General features: G+C 40.9%; 1 protein-coding gene across 2 annotated transcripts in view; it reads left to right on the top strand.

Annotated features, from left to right (window-relative positions):
- cdh23 (cadherin-related 23) overlaps positions 1-14,722 on the top strand; it is a 200,893-nt gene that overhangs the window by 93,855 nt on the left and 92,316 nt on the right. For both annotated transcript variants that reach the window (XM_088635229.1, XM_088635227.1), the window contains exons 10-13: positions 14-126; positions 3,381-3,569; positions 8,201-8,350; positions 9,511-9,669. In XM_088635229.1, coding sequence (XP_088491355.1) covers positions 14-126; positions 3,381-3,569; positions 8,201-8,350; positions 9,511-9,669 — 611 coding nt within the window. The remainder of the gene's footprint in view (positions 1-13; positions 127-3,380; positions 3,570-8,200; positions 8,351-9,510; positions 9,670-14,722) is intronic.

The following is a 14,722-nucleotide window of genomic DNA, read 5'->3' as shown; positions in this document are numbered from 1 at the left end:
TTTATCTGTGCAGGCAACACCAACAGCATCTTTGCTCTGGATTACATCAGCGGAGCGCTAACGCTGAACGGACAGCTGGACCGCGAGAACCCTCTCTACAGTGCCGGATTCATTCTTACTGTCAGGGTATGGCTGGGCGTGCTGAAAGAGGGAGGGGCTTGGCCACTACTTCATTCCCCTCTAGATAACAAGGGTTTAATTCAAGAGTTTAATTGCTTTCGGGTCCTGTAGCCTACTTAAGACCTCTTGTACAAAGTTCAGGTATGAATCAGAAAAGTAATTGTATTATAAACGTACTTTATGCTCAAATTCTCTTGATTCAAATCAGAAGAAAGTAGTTGATGCATCTTCAAGTAGCTTACCCTCCCAAGGAGCATGTCTGACCATTTTTTAAGTATTTCAAGGAATCAGCTTTAGTCTTTTTTTTCAGGTTCTTAAAGGTAATCCCAACAAAACACTTCTGTATATTCTTAACACTTTTCCTCAAAATTTTCCTTAGACCAATATTTTAGATAATTTCCTCTCTGACCTCCTCTTCTTGGCATAGTCAGAAAAGGTTAGGAATGTGAAGTATTCTATATCCAGTGAGTCTGAATACTTCAAAATCATTATGGACGTTCTTTTATTATTCAATACGAGAATGGCAAGTGCATGTTTTGTTCACGGTCAAATTCTTATTTTTAAAACACCTGCCATTCCCAGCCCTATCCGGAATATGCCTGAAAGAAGAAATATATAAAGAAAAATATTTTGTTTTATAGCATTGTGCATTATACTGTATCAAACCAATAGGGAGATATTATACAAATAAGAGGAAAAATTCATTATTTCAGGGGAGAGCCGCCAGTCCCTGCAGCTCTTTGAAAGATAACACACCAGAGCTCTGACAGAATGAGCTGGCTTTAATATCCTATGGGCTGCTCAGCACAATGCAAAACCCTGCTGGTTCCAATATCTCTTTTCTGAGTCTGTGTTCACTTCTCTGTTGTCTTGAATTCCTGCCATCCCTGAGGAGTGACTTGTAAGTGAAGTACAGTGACCTCTCGCCCACGCACTGCGTCGCACCCCTGCCCTTCTCCCTCTCACCCCCACATTATTATTGGACACTAAGCGTGGAAAACAGTCTCCCTTGTGCGCCCTCTGACACCAGCAACCTGGGTTCCATCACACCGCTGTAACAACATCCTCTGCCTGAGAGAACCTGCTTTGTTCTAAGCATTACTGATCAGCCTCAGTTTAAAAGGCCACAACCTTTTTCTTTTATCAACTGGAACTAAAATGCTTAGAGAACTCTAGTCCCAACAGGGCCTTATCTACGGCAGTCTTGCTGCACTTTTCTCTTCGCAGGATAGCAGTGTAATACAGAAGGTTCTGTGTTGCTGGCTGAGGATTAAAATTCACTGGTTATCTGCCTGTGAAGGAAAGATGCCCTCCTGTTTAGAAAAATGGATTACAGTGAGGAGGCATATTAAGAGTTGGAGAGTCTGCAATAGAACATGGATTTAAATTGCATGGGGTCAGTGCATCTCTTAACCCTGTGCAGGCTTTCTTTTAACGCAGCCTTTACTGGCCCAATGCGAAGTCCTGAACCAGCAGTGCCTAGCTGGTTGTTGTGAGAAAGACTAGACTGATAGTTGTTTTTTTGTTGTTTTAGAACAATGTGCATACTGTAGATATTTCTAAGAAATCTCCAGAGGCAGAAACACAAACACTACACATCAGCAGTTTTGTAGTGAGGCATATTAAACTACAGTATACTGCACCTTATCTGGGCAGGTGGACCAGATCTGTTACAGCTGAATTTCTTCTATGATTTTAAACATGGGCGAGGGTGAAAGAGTGCCCCCTACTGAGCAGAGAGCTGCCTTTTCCACAACCTCTCTGGATGGCCAGGAAACTGCCTTCTGTGCAAAGCCACGGACATATTTAACAAGGTCAGACCACAGGGTAGATAAGCACACAATCTTCTTATAACAGCTCCATTAAACTGCAAAATGAACTTTTATTCTTGTGGTTTCACCATTTTCATTTTTTTCATATGAAATAAACCACTGCATCCAGGAATTTCCTTTTTGCAGGCCGAACTTTCTTTCAGCGTGGCATCTGCATCTATTTTCACTATCAGTTAACAGGGAAAGCTACAGTACAATACAATTTATAGTTCATGTTGAGCAGGGGCGCCTGTGTGTGCACTGTGATTCCTCCAAGTCTGCCAGCTAATGCACTCTTTGGCTGATTTCTCCTCTTAATTAAAATCAATGATTAAAAGAATGGGGGAAAAAAGATAAAAATGGAATCCAAAAAACATATTTGTAAGTATGGATTTTATTTTTTTCCCCCTCAAACAGGATTTAGTGGCGGCATTGATTTTCCGAGTCGGAGTAATAAAACTAATTTCTCAACTTCAATAAAGGAGGGCTGTGCGGGAGAGCGGGTGCAATGAGGGAAAGTGACACTGCGTTATTACCCCTGACCCCACCGAGCACATCCTCTCAGCTCCTCTCCTCAGCACACCGTGCAGTCGATAACCCATTACGCCCCATTGCACTGCACTCGGCGCCGTGCGCCTTCGCTTCATGGTATTTAACGCTGCAAGCGAAGGCTCATGCCTGCTCACCTCAGTGGGATCTCTTGTAATAGGCTGCTGCAGAACGTCTATTAATCAAAGAACACTATTTGCTCAGGTCTGCCTGATTTTTTGTCGTGGCTCTTATTCTGTCTGTGCTTTCCCTTTGGGACATTTTATTATTTAAAGCCACAGGATCAATTATGAAGAGCAATATTTTAGATAATTTCCTCTCTGACTTCCTCTTCTTGGCATAGTCAATTACCAGATGTTCCAATCTGTTCTGTTGCTGAACTATGGAACAACTATCACTTTAGGTGTTTAAATATGATAATTCATGCATCGAAAGCATTAGCACTGCAGTGAAAATGATTAAACACCTCAACCCAAGTGTGTTCTGTATGGTGGCTAATCTGTGCATCCAGCCAGTGTGTTGGTGGTCAATGAATCTCTCCTGTGAACTCTTGGAAACACAGTTGTGCTCAGTGGCCATGTTAGTGCTTTCTTTCTCAGGACAGGGAAATAGCTTGAATGGCACTAGAGTCAATGAAGTGCATTTCAAGTTTAAAAAGCTGTTAGATCCTCTATAAATTGAATTTCTGAAGCACAAAAGCAAATATATTTAATACCACCTCCATGTTTCTGTTAGTGGAACCTTGCTCAAAGTTGGCCAACATGCATGAAATATATTCATCCCCTGGTGTTGAATGATAATAGTAATTACATTGTTAGATTTTTGTTGGAAAATAAAAGAGTTCCAAACGCGGTGCCTGAAGTGGTTTTTGTAGTTCTTTTTGCTCTCTCTGTCTCACAGGGCACGGAGCTCAATGATGACCGCACGCCTTCCAATGCAACAGTCACCACCACCTTCAATATCCTGGTCATTGACGTCAACGACAACGCACCCGAGTTTAACAGCTCGGAGTACCGCGTGCGCATCACTGAGCTTGCGCAGGTCGGCTTCGCCCTGCCGCTCTTCATACAGGCCCAGGACAAGGACGAGGTGAGGGGCAGAGGGGACAGGGACAAGTGGGGGAGGTGTCAGGGTGATCTCTGTGTTCCGTGTGCTGTCAGTTATACGCTCTGTCCTTTGAGAACCGTGAGGTGTAAGGTCTGTGTTGTGCATTCTTTGAGCTTTGCATCGGATGAGATATAAAATCTGTGTTGTGCATGCTATGAGCCATAAGATCAGTGCTGTGAGTGCTGTATGCTGTGAACTAGCCGGGAGCCCTGAGGGAGCTGCTGCAGACAGGGCTGTTCATACAGCATCCTCTTTAGTTTTACATCATGTGTCCGCCAATTGCTATTAGCTGTATCTAACCACCGCCACCCTGCCCCCCCCCCACAGACACACACACACTCCCTCACACAAACACGCAAGCAAGAACTAGCTGCAGATTTGACTCAACTACAATTTAATTTGCTTTGGAAGAGATGGGATAGAGCATCAAATTATACCTAACGAGGAAAATCAATCATTCTGAGTTGAGATAAGCCGAAAGCTAGTCAACTCTGATTGATTCCTACACAGCAGCCGTGTGGATGGAATTTGACAGATAACTCTGAGATGAGAAGAGAGGAAGGGAGGGGGAGGAGGGCATAGTGGAGACAGAGCCGGAGAAAGAGAGTGCAGAAGAGAAGAGCGGAGAGAGGGATAGTGAAGGAAGGAGATCACTGGGCGAGAGACGTGTAGAAAGGAAAAGTGAGAAACAGAAATAGCTAGAGGGGGGAGGGGGTGATCAGAGAGAGAAGACAGAGAGACATACCTTCTGAACCGCAATATTTTTTTCATTGCAGTAAACTCAAGTGAGAAATGGGAATAAAATTCTATCAAACAACCCAATACACCTGTGAAATGATAAGAGTCCTTTAGGCAGGCTTGTGTACTCTGGAGTGGTATCTGTGTGCACAGCAGCCAGTGTTAGTGTATCAGAGAGCAGGCCTGGTCTAAACCCAAAGCCTTTACCTGCCAAGGATGCAAGACAATGCAAACAGTCCAATTCCGGCGACAGAAATAAGGCTTTCACTGCATAGCATTTTGGTCCACTTCGTTTTTCATTAACCTCGAGCTCTTATAAAATTTGATGAGGTACGAAAGCAAATACAGAACTTAAAATACTGCTCTAAATCCCTGTCTGTCCATGCAGATTCTGTTAAAATATGGCAAAGAAAGGTTGAACTTTTTTGGCTTAAGGAGTCTGTACATCATAAAACCTAAAAGCCACTGTGCAATGGGAGTATTATTTCCATCTCTTATGAGGTGCTCTTCATGCCAGAGAGCCCAGGGCACTTTACAGTAAAGCTCAAACACCTGCTGGTGTTCTCATTCAGTTCCGCCACATCTTTTACTGTGGTGTAAGATGTTCTAAAGGAAAGTCGGAAAAATACTTTGGCAACGACTGTGTTCTGAGCTCTCCATACACAACCGAGTGTTCAAAGCAAGATGTCACATGACATGACGTGTGTTGTCAATTCAGCCTCACACCTCTGATGTGATGTTACATGACAGAGGATTAAAGCTGATTTTAAAGTTCTTAATCTTTCATTTCTGACATTTATTGCCATATTGAGATTACATTTCCATGTTACTCTAAAATTGTCCCTTATTGATTCTGTTGCTTGGAAATAGATAAAGAGGGAACATAGGGACTTTCTTATAAACTAAGAGGCGAATGAGTTGCTTATAAAAAATGCTACACTGGCATTAATGTAAAGTGAGATTAGAGTTAAAGTCTGGCTCATAGACTATTCCATTAAAGCTAGAGTGGTTCAGCCTTAATAAACGAGATCCTTTGATTAGAATCTGTATATCCACAAATGTTATTGCAACTTTTCAAAACAAATATTGGAACAAATATTTTTTGTGCTTCTTCTTTTTCACTGTTCCTCTAGAGAGGCCCCAGGACTATTGTAAAAGATATTTAATTTCCTGCGAAAGGTTCTATCAAACCGCCTTTATGTCTGACTTGTGGGAATGTCTGTTTCCCATTTCTTGTAGTTACATGATGGTTCAAATATCAGTCCACCTCAGTCTAGTAGTCCCTACATATCTATTTCAGTTTTTATAATCTTTGGGGTTTGTTTTATATTAGATTCAGCAAAGATGGTGACTAGCATTGCAAGCCATTGGACATCATTCCTGCCATTTCCTTACGTACAGCTAAAATGATTGTAGTTCTTGACAATGTATTCTGAAACAGCTAGATTAAAATCAAGTGGATAGTATATATCATAACCAGCAGTTCAAACTTCAATAGGCATGAATTAGTGAATGATATAGGACAGGGCTTTATGAAAGTTCCAGATTCGTTTAAAAGTATTGGGTCATATTGGTTTCTGTTTTTTTTGTGTGTGTGTAAAGTGTTATTTTTACTGTATTCACCAAATGCTTTCATTTAAATATTTAATGATTTTTTGCATTTACAATATAATGGTTTCTAGTTCCAGATCAATTGTATTTGTCTATTAATACCATAGAAATATAGGGGTATTGTAATAAGATATTAGTATCCTGGACTGGCATTCAGATCATCACTAAGCTCTGAGCTGCATCATTTAGAAAAGAATGAATCTCTGATTAACAAACAACAATAAGGAGAGAAAGAAAGAGCTGGAACAGTAGGTACTGTACAGTATATTAATAAATAGAGAGGGAACCGGGTGCAAACAGATGAAGAGGAAAACATAGGTGATAGTATGATTGCAAAGATTGCAAACATACATATTCATGGCAGAGAGGAATATTCTCTGAGTGCTCACTGCACCCCACTGCACTGCACCCCAGCTCTAACATCGAGTAACTTGACACACTGCAAATGAGTGCTACAGCTACTGAACATACTGCAACCTAACTCTTTACCACCAAACTACTGAGTGCTGGTCAGCAATTAATAAACACACTACTAAACACAATGCAGTCCATTGCTATAACTCTGTGATCTGCTATGCACACTGTAGTCCAGTGCTCTAATGCTTTCAACACTGAGCTACTAAATGCATGGAAGTTGTGCACCCTACCTCTGAGATACCTGCCCTCTAAAACTGAACAAAACACTCTGCAGCTTAGCTCTAACACTAAGTTACTGAAAATATACTATGGTCTAATACAATAACACTAAAATACCTTTTAATTACAATAATCTTTAGGCAACAATATGAAGTCCTGCACAATTTTCGTTACACCTGAGATCTAAATGACTTTACTGGACCACTTAAGTTTAAGTCATTTGCTGATTAGGGCAAGTTACCATGTTTCTAGATCTCTTTTCTTTGACTTTGTAAAGGTGCCCCAGGGTCCCAGTGGCAACAATCAATAAGTACATTCCATATAGAACAAATATAGGCTGTGAGTAAGAGGTTTTCCTAGGATCCTGATTGGTGTTTGACCTGCGCAGATACTCATGCGGCATATACAACATCAAGGATAAATGACACCTGGCTGAGTGCCCACACTCTCAGTCAAACACTCCAGTGTCCAGTAATGCGGCTGCCCTCTTCATCATTGGCTTGCAACTGTGAAATTTCATGAATTATTTGAATTACAATTTCGTAGCCAATGTACCGAGAGACATTTGCCCTCGCCACTGTAGTTAAATAAAGCAGGTATGAGTTTAATAAATACCCTATCTTACGTCAATAGGAAAGAATGGATTTATTGTAGACATCAGAGGACAGCATTTTCAGTCTACATGCCTCCCCTACCATCTACCCCCCAACCACTTGAACCTGGTCTTTAATTAAGCCTACTAAGAGCTGAGAGAGGTGCTGAGCTAATGAAGACAGCATAGGGTTTGATTTTCTGTCACAAAGCGCATCTGATCAAGATAAGCTCGGAGCTGGGAGCAGCTCTTTTTACTCTGCACAGACCAGTGGGCATGCCCCTGCTGTCCAGCAGTGTCTGCGCTGAGGCCTTGTGTGTCCCATTGTGTGTCCCACAGCCTGAGACACTGAATTACACTACAAGACTGAGTTACACAAAACGTTACTGATCTGCACACTTAACTTCCAAACTTAAACGAACAGAAAAATTAGTTAAACTTAAACCTGTTTTACTTTTTCACTCAGAAAATAAACAAATAAATAAATGGCACCAATTAGCTTTTTGGAACTACGATGGCATACATATTCCGTAACAATTCAATGGACCACAGAACCAGTTTGTATGTCATTGCCAGACAAATTTAATTAATTCTTCCTTAATGAATGTGGGAAGAGCAGCCCTACAAGTCAGTGGAGGCTGTGTATCGGGATGCAGGTGATAACACACTGCACTCACAGAGCAATGGCTCACTCTGCCAGCAGTGCAGTCTAGCTCTGCTTTATTTACCAAACTGACTGCGACGTCCCCTCCCTTTCGGGCTTCACTGCTCTCACTTCATACAAACTTTACAGTGAAGAAGATCACGTCAAAAATGTGACAGCACTTTTTGCGTGTAAAAAACTCGAATGCACTGTGAATACCAGAACACTTTAATTACTGTAAGTTACCACAGCAGCACAGCTAAGATAACACAGTTGTTAACAATGTACTTAAACATGTACTATGGATATACAGTATACAGTATATGTACCTGAAATGTAATTCATACTTTCCTTGTGAATCTTCATAGCTTTCTATTTCTGTCTCCATCACAGGGCTTGAACAGCATGTTCCAAGTGTTCCTGACAGGTAATAACTCAGACCACTTCACCATCTCACCAACCTCTGTCCAGGGTCGAGCAGACATTCGCATTCGTGTGGCCGTGCCCCTGGATTATGAGACGATCAACAGCTACCAGTTTGCAGTGAGTGCCAACTTCTCTTTGTCTCCCACACATAAGATCAGAAGAAAAGCTGAGAACAAGAGAACATTCAGCCCATCTAGCTTGGTTGATGTAACCTAATGGGTCTGAGGATATCATCCAACCATTTTTTCAAAAAGTTAGGGTATTCGTTGCCACAGCATGGCTGAGTAGCTCTTTAGTAAGAGGTTTACTAAAGAGGTTTACTTCTTTACTTTGTGTAAAGAAGTCCCTGTTTTATTTTCATTTTCCCTTAGTTTTCCTGTTGGCTTTGGATCCATTGGGTCCATTGGTTTGCATTTGTCAATACCTTTGAGGATTTTGAATCCCTGTAGTCTTCTCTTTTTAAGACCCTTAATGAATTAATTCTTTTAGCTGTCAGATGTAGAATGTAGAACATTTGTTTAAGCCTCAGAAAGCCTCAGAAAGTATCTGGTTGCTCTTCTCTGGACTGATTCTGGAGCAGCAATGTCATTTTTGTAATGCGGTGACCTAAGTTCTACATCCTCTCACACCCTTTCATTTTCTTGCTTCTCCGTCTCTCTACTACTCTACTACATCTCTATCACATCTTCTTCTCTGTTTTTGTCGTGACCTTTTTCTCTGTGCCCCTTGTGGTGAGTGACCCCTACTGGCAGGATGTGGTATATGTGCACAGGTACCAACTGCTGACCCACTGCTTGAGAAGCAAGAGTTTCTATCTGTGACACCTTTAGTCCTGTAAAGCATGACTCTTTAGTTCAGTCCCATCTGGGGAAAGTAAATACAGTGTTACACCAAATCATACCAATTTTCCTCCACGCTCTCACATTCACCCTCTTTTTTCCTTTCTATTCCTCATTCTATCTTCTAACACACACGGTGAGCAGAGGGCAGTCCTCACAGCCATTTCAAAGCATACAAACTGCTTAAAGTTACTACCCCTACCAAAGTCTGATTTCTTTACTAGAAAGAATTTAAGTAATCTTTTCTTTTAATTAAAGGAAGTCTTTTTTTTCCTTCTAGAAAAGAACCAGTCTTTTGTAGCAGGACTTGAAGTGCAAAATTAAGAAAGCAAAGACAAAAATATTTTTGCAAAATGTTTTGCAGGGCATAAGCACAGAAGGATGTGTGCCACTGGGGTGTCTGTTAACACTTCTTGTTCTGCCTCACTCCTCTTTCAGCTTTATGCCAACGAGACATCATCGGAGCATGCTGGTTTTGCCCGGGTTCGCATTGACCTGATCAATGAGAATGACAACCGCCCTATCTTCAGCAAGGCGCTATATAATATCAGCCTAACAGAAAACACATCAGTGGGTAGCTCTGTGCTGCAGGTCCTGGTGAGTAGCCCTGTCCTGTGCTCCCCCTGTTGACATGTCTCGAGCAGTTTCAGACGCATGTTGTTTTATCGTACCACGTTCAAGTTTAAACTCCAACGTGGTTCTGAACCAGCATTAAGCAAGCAAGCAAGCTAAAGCTCCTTGACAAAGAATGGAAGCAGGTTTGTTCTCATACATTCATGTCTGATGTAAAGAGACACCAAGGAATAATATAATCGACTTTAGTCAAATGTAAAGTGAGATAAAGACAGTAATACTTAATTCATTTTACATTAGCAGTGTAGTTCATTCAAATAGCACCATCTACAGAAAATGAAATAGTTTGTTTTTCTAATCAAATCTAACTACAGTTTTCACACCACCTGTGGGAAACTGAGAAAGTAAATAAAATACTTATCATCTCTAATTCAGTGTCACCACACTGAGAAAAACTAGTTTCTGTCATTTTGCAGACGTCAGTGATATCAGCACAGCTGACTGAAGACCCGAGGCAGAGTTAGGTTGTAAATGACTGATAGAGCTTGCCAGTGCAGTCCTCACTCCCTCACTCTTTTCAGTTAGGCACCTTCTCACTGAATCCTGGACACCAATGACAAAGCACTGACAGCTCTACTGAGCTCTCACCAGCTGAACTCTGAAAAGCAAAAAAAAACAGGTGGCTACTTTCCTTACCAGTTAAGCTGCTTTCACCAGTGTATAGGAAGCATTGTCCAATTAGCAGAGTGCTTGAAACAAAGAAATGCCCTGTAAAGGCAAGCATTACAAGAACATAAGGTTAGTAGTTTTTAGATATTGGTCAGAGAAGCTAATTTCTTGAAAGAAACCAGGGAATCAGCCTCAGCAATATGGCTAGACAGATTGTTCCACACTTCTGCAATCCATCGTGCAAATAAGTGCCTCCTTCTCAGTTTTGAAAGCACCTGCCTTAGTTTCCATTTGATGTCCTCTGTATCGTGCTACACTGTTCATTTTGAAGAAGTACATAAGGTTTTAAACTTGCCTTTGAGGGTTTTGAATCTTGAATCAGGTTCACTCATAGTCTTCTCTGTTTAAAAATATTATTTCTATATGCTTGTACTGTCAGAGTAGGACATTCTCCTTTGAGCCCATAAATATACCTGCTTGCTCTTCTCTGGACTGATTCCAGAGCAACAATATATTTTTCTCCCAATAATTTGTATCTGTAAAAGCGGTTAATAGCAGTGTTGCAGATGCACAGGCTACAGTGAGTGTGTAGTGTGTGTGTGTGTCTTTCACCCCCCTTCCCCCACTGTGCAGTGGAGTGTGGAGATGCTATCAGTACAGAAAGCAACGAGTCAGGACGCTCTCCTACCCACTCGCCCTGTGAACACCTGTCACATAGACCACAGCTGTGGGGATGCCTGGATACTATGACAGCCTCTTCATTATCTCAAGCAGATGTTTAAATTATTCATTAACTTCACATTAATAGAAGTTATCATTGTGATGTCTTTATAGCGCGGTGGGGGGGTTGCCGTCAGCATGCACTGCAGAGTAGAATGTCATCGTCAGTGCAAATGCACCTAACGGTTTCTTACAAGGGCAACGAGTGCATATCATTCTGTTACATTTAATTGAGATTTATTGCTTATTGTCCACGTTGCAATGTGTTGGAATGTCTGTGTGTGTGTGTTTGGAATAGATGACTGCAATTTCACCTCCAGCTATCCACCAGTACAGCTGTCCATCATTTTGACAATGACAGGTACCCTTCACAGGCTGGACTTTTGAAAAATGTTGAGACTTTTGGAATGTTTGTTTATCGAGGAATATAGTCAATGGAGCGATGTTTTTAATCTCACTGATAGTTTGTTGTTGTCACAACCATCAAAGCCATCAGTGACATTCAAACTACATACAGTATCATCAAAGGAATGAACTGCAAACACAGCAGGAACAAAGCTTTCAGGGCCCTGCTCAGGATGAGTCCTGTGGATATGCAGCATTAACAAAGAAATAGCCATTCACAATGAGCAGATAGTGGTAGGGAACTTTCTTGGCTTCCCTCTGATGGGGTTCACGTAGAAGAACCGTTATTAAAAGTTGAAGAAAGATGCCGAAGCTCCAGTAGGCTGAGTTTCTCTCACTATTCTTCGGCACGTTACAGTCAGCAGAGCACTTGCCATGCATGCCACGCTCCATGTCAGTGTGCAGTAATCACAGCAGCTTCACATGAATCTCAGCACAATGCTATTGGAAACAGATAATTCCTAATTTAGGGAGACATGCTGGAGATATTGGAAACAGATGATTCCTGAGGTTAGGGGTTTACTGTGCACCAGGGTCCCTGCACAATTTACAAAGGAGACAAGCGCTGTGGCTAAGTTATTTAACTATTGAGTGTGCCTGAGCTCAGCCCTGCTGCTGCTGTCGAGGTGAGGGACTCAGTGAGGTCTGTATGACTTTGAACACAGACAGCAAAATCTCTTTGCTCTCCTAGTATGGCCAGTTATGCAGTGAAAGTACAACTTTTGTAGCACAGCAGATTTTACTAGCTAATTGGTCTTTCGTGTAGGCTTTCGTGAAGTGCTGGTTACTTCACGCTTGTTTTTTGGATTTTGAGAAAATAAGCACGTACAAACAGTTTCTTCTGGTTATCTTGTTTCCTCCCAAAGACAAGCTGGTAAGTCAAATGGCAACTCTAAGCTGTCCATTCGATCCAATATACAGTATACTGTAAGCCCCATGAAGGAGTCACATCGACAGATGAAATTATGATACACTGTATATGTTTGATTTTTTGCTTTTTAAGTAGAATTTCCTGCTACCCCTGCAGCTACAAACTATGTTTGCAAACCATTTCAAAAGTTATGATGGATTTACCATGCTGCAATCTTGCGAATTCTCATAGCATAACTCTTTAGTTGTTGTTGTTTATAGAAATAAATTAATTTGTAGTAAAAAGTTGTATATATATTGACACACTGAGGAATACAGGCTCACTTGCCCATATGTCTGCATTTTTCTTTTAATGAACATTTGCAATTTTTTCTCACCTACAGCAGTACTGCTATACACCAGTGCTCCTCAACTCCAGTCCTAGAGGGCTGCAGTCTTGCAGGGTTTATAGTTTTATTGAAGTCATTACATGCTATAGACATTGGAAATATTTCCAATTAAGTTCATAATTAGTTCAGTTACCTAGGTAAGAGCTGCCTCAGGGATTGGAGATGGGGACCACTGCTATGAGCCACATTTGTTAGCTGAAGTCAGGGCCTGTAGTGGATCTAACACTCATTAGGTGCTGTTTCTGAAGGCTGGTTTGTTCTTTCAGCACTGAGTGTGTGGACAGCTCCCACAGCCTCTGACTCCCATGCTCCAACTCGGTGCCCCAGCTCCAGTGAGCGCACACTTTAATATTTATCAGGCATGGTGTCTTTTATTATAAATATTTATTGTCATTTATTCAGAGCCTGAGCTGCCTCGGTAAGAGACCCTGGAGAACTGTGAAAATGACAAACTCTTTATATCAGCAAAAATTGCATTTTTGTGTTTTGTTTGCTCTCTTGTCTCTTTGTTTTCTTCATTTATTATTTATAATCCACAATTTTATTTTAGGTTTCCTGTATATTTATATGGATTTTAAAGTTGATGCCGCTTTTTATTTCTTTTAAAATATTTCTCTGTTTCGCCTGTTTCTGTGTTAATATTCACACTGCTGTCTTTTCTGTGAATGCTCTTGGATTTACCATGATTTACTTAAACTTGCTCAGCACTAAAAGATTCTGTCTGGCTGCAGTGCTTTTCCACTTTTCTCATATCCTTTGCTTTAGTAGAAAAACATTTATTATACATACAGTAAGCCATCAATACAATTGTATTTCATTTTAAGCTATAAGAGTTTGTAATCCCAAGTTAAAATTCCACTCTTACCTGCTGGGTTAGAGGACTTCTGAGTGTCATTGTCCTGTTAGAGAGCAATAAGGGGGACATCAGGTCATTACTTATTTTTGTTCTGTCCTGTAACTGGGCAGCCACTCTACTGTCCAAAGACAGAGACTGGGTGAAAATGATCACCTCATGTTTTCCCAGCTTAATGAATTATATTACTGTATATCAGGTTATCAATGTATATCAGTTTTATAATAGCACTATGCTATAGATTGTGGCTCAGCACCCTTGGTGTACGTTCTGGCATGTGAAAGATTCAGCATTAGTACACATAAAAAGTATTTCTGCTAATCCAATAGGATACTTGAATCTAGTGCTGAGTAAAATTGGGGGTTCACTACAGTTATTTCTCCCTTTACACAGAAAGTGCTGTATAATTTTCAGTTCTTCCCAGTCTAAGCTTTCTTATTAAGAAACAACTGCATTATATAGTACAATTCATACTGATGTGCCAAGAAAAGATATCTCTTTGGTATCTACAAGAAATTAATTCAGCCAATACTGTAGTGGTCACATGCTGCTCCAGGAAACTAAGAAAATTGACACGTTGAGAATTCACCATATTACTTGCATAAGTGGATCATAGGTAACCTGTTCCTGCTTGATTAATGGAATATTTTTTATGCTAACAGTGTTTGTAAGTGTTGTCCATTTTCGGCTTGAGTTGTAAAGGCAATGCTAGGCATCCAAGGTAGTACGTCTTGGGCAGAGCAGGAGGGTGGTGCTTTCCTTGGGCAGACCAACCCATGTGAGTAATGCAAAAAGACCATGGAGTCACTCCTACATAATACACTCCTGCATGGAGTCTGTGCCTAATAATACGTTTTTCTTGACTGGCTAGAATAACTTTTCTGACTCCTGTGACATGCAATACTATTAGATTTTCACATAACAAACTCAAAGTGCAATATTTATTAAGTATTTCATGCCCCTTCATGTTTATACATGTTGAAAACTTGATAAGAAGACAACAGTGAATCTGGAAGTGACAGCATGCTTTTTTGTGGGTATATGGCCGTTCACTTGCAACCCCTAAGCGCTTTAGAGAAATAGCTCCCAGATGCAATACCACTGCAGATGTTTTATGGACAGTGTGCTGATATTCTATGTCTCTGTGCAAAAGCCAAGGGATAAATGCATC

The sequence above is a fragment of the Lepisosteus platostomus genome, chromosome 6 (assembly GCF_059453375.1).
Source record: "Lepisosteus platostomus isolate fLepPlt1 chromosome 6, fLepPlt1.hap1, whole genome shotgun sequence".
Taxonomy (NCBI): domain Eukaryota; kingdom Metazoa; phylum Chordata; class Actinopteri; order Semionotiformes; family Lepisosteidae; genus Lepisosteus; species Lepisosteus platostomus.
Note: the sequence above shows the minus strand (reverse complement) of the source record. Positions and strands in the feature narration are given on the sequence as shown.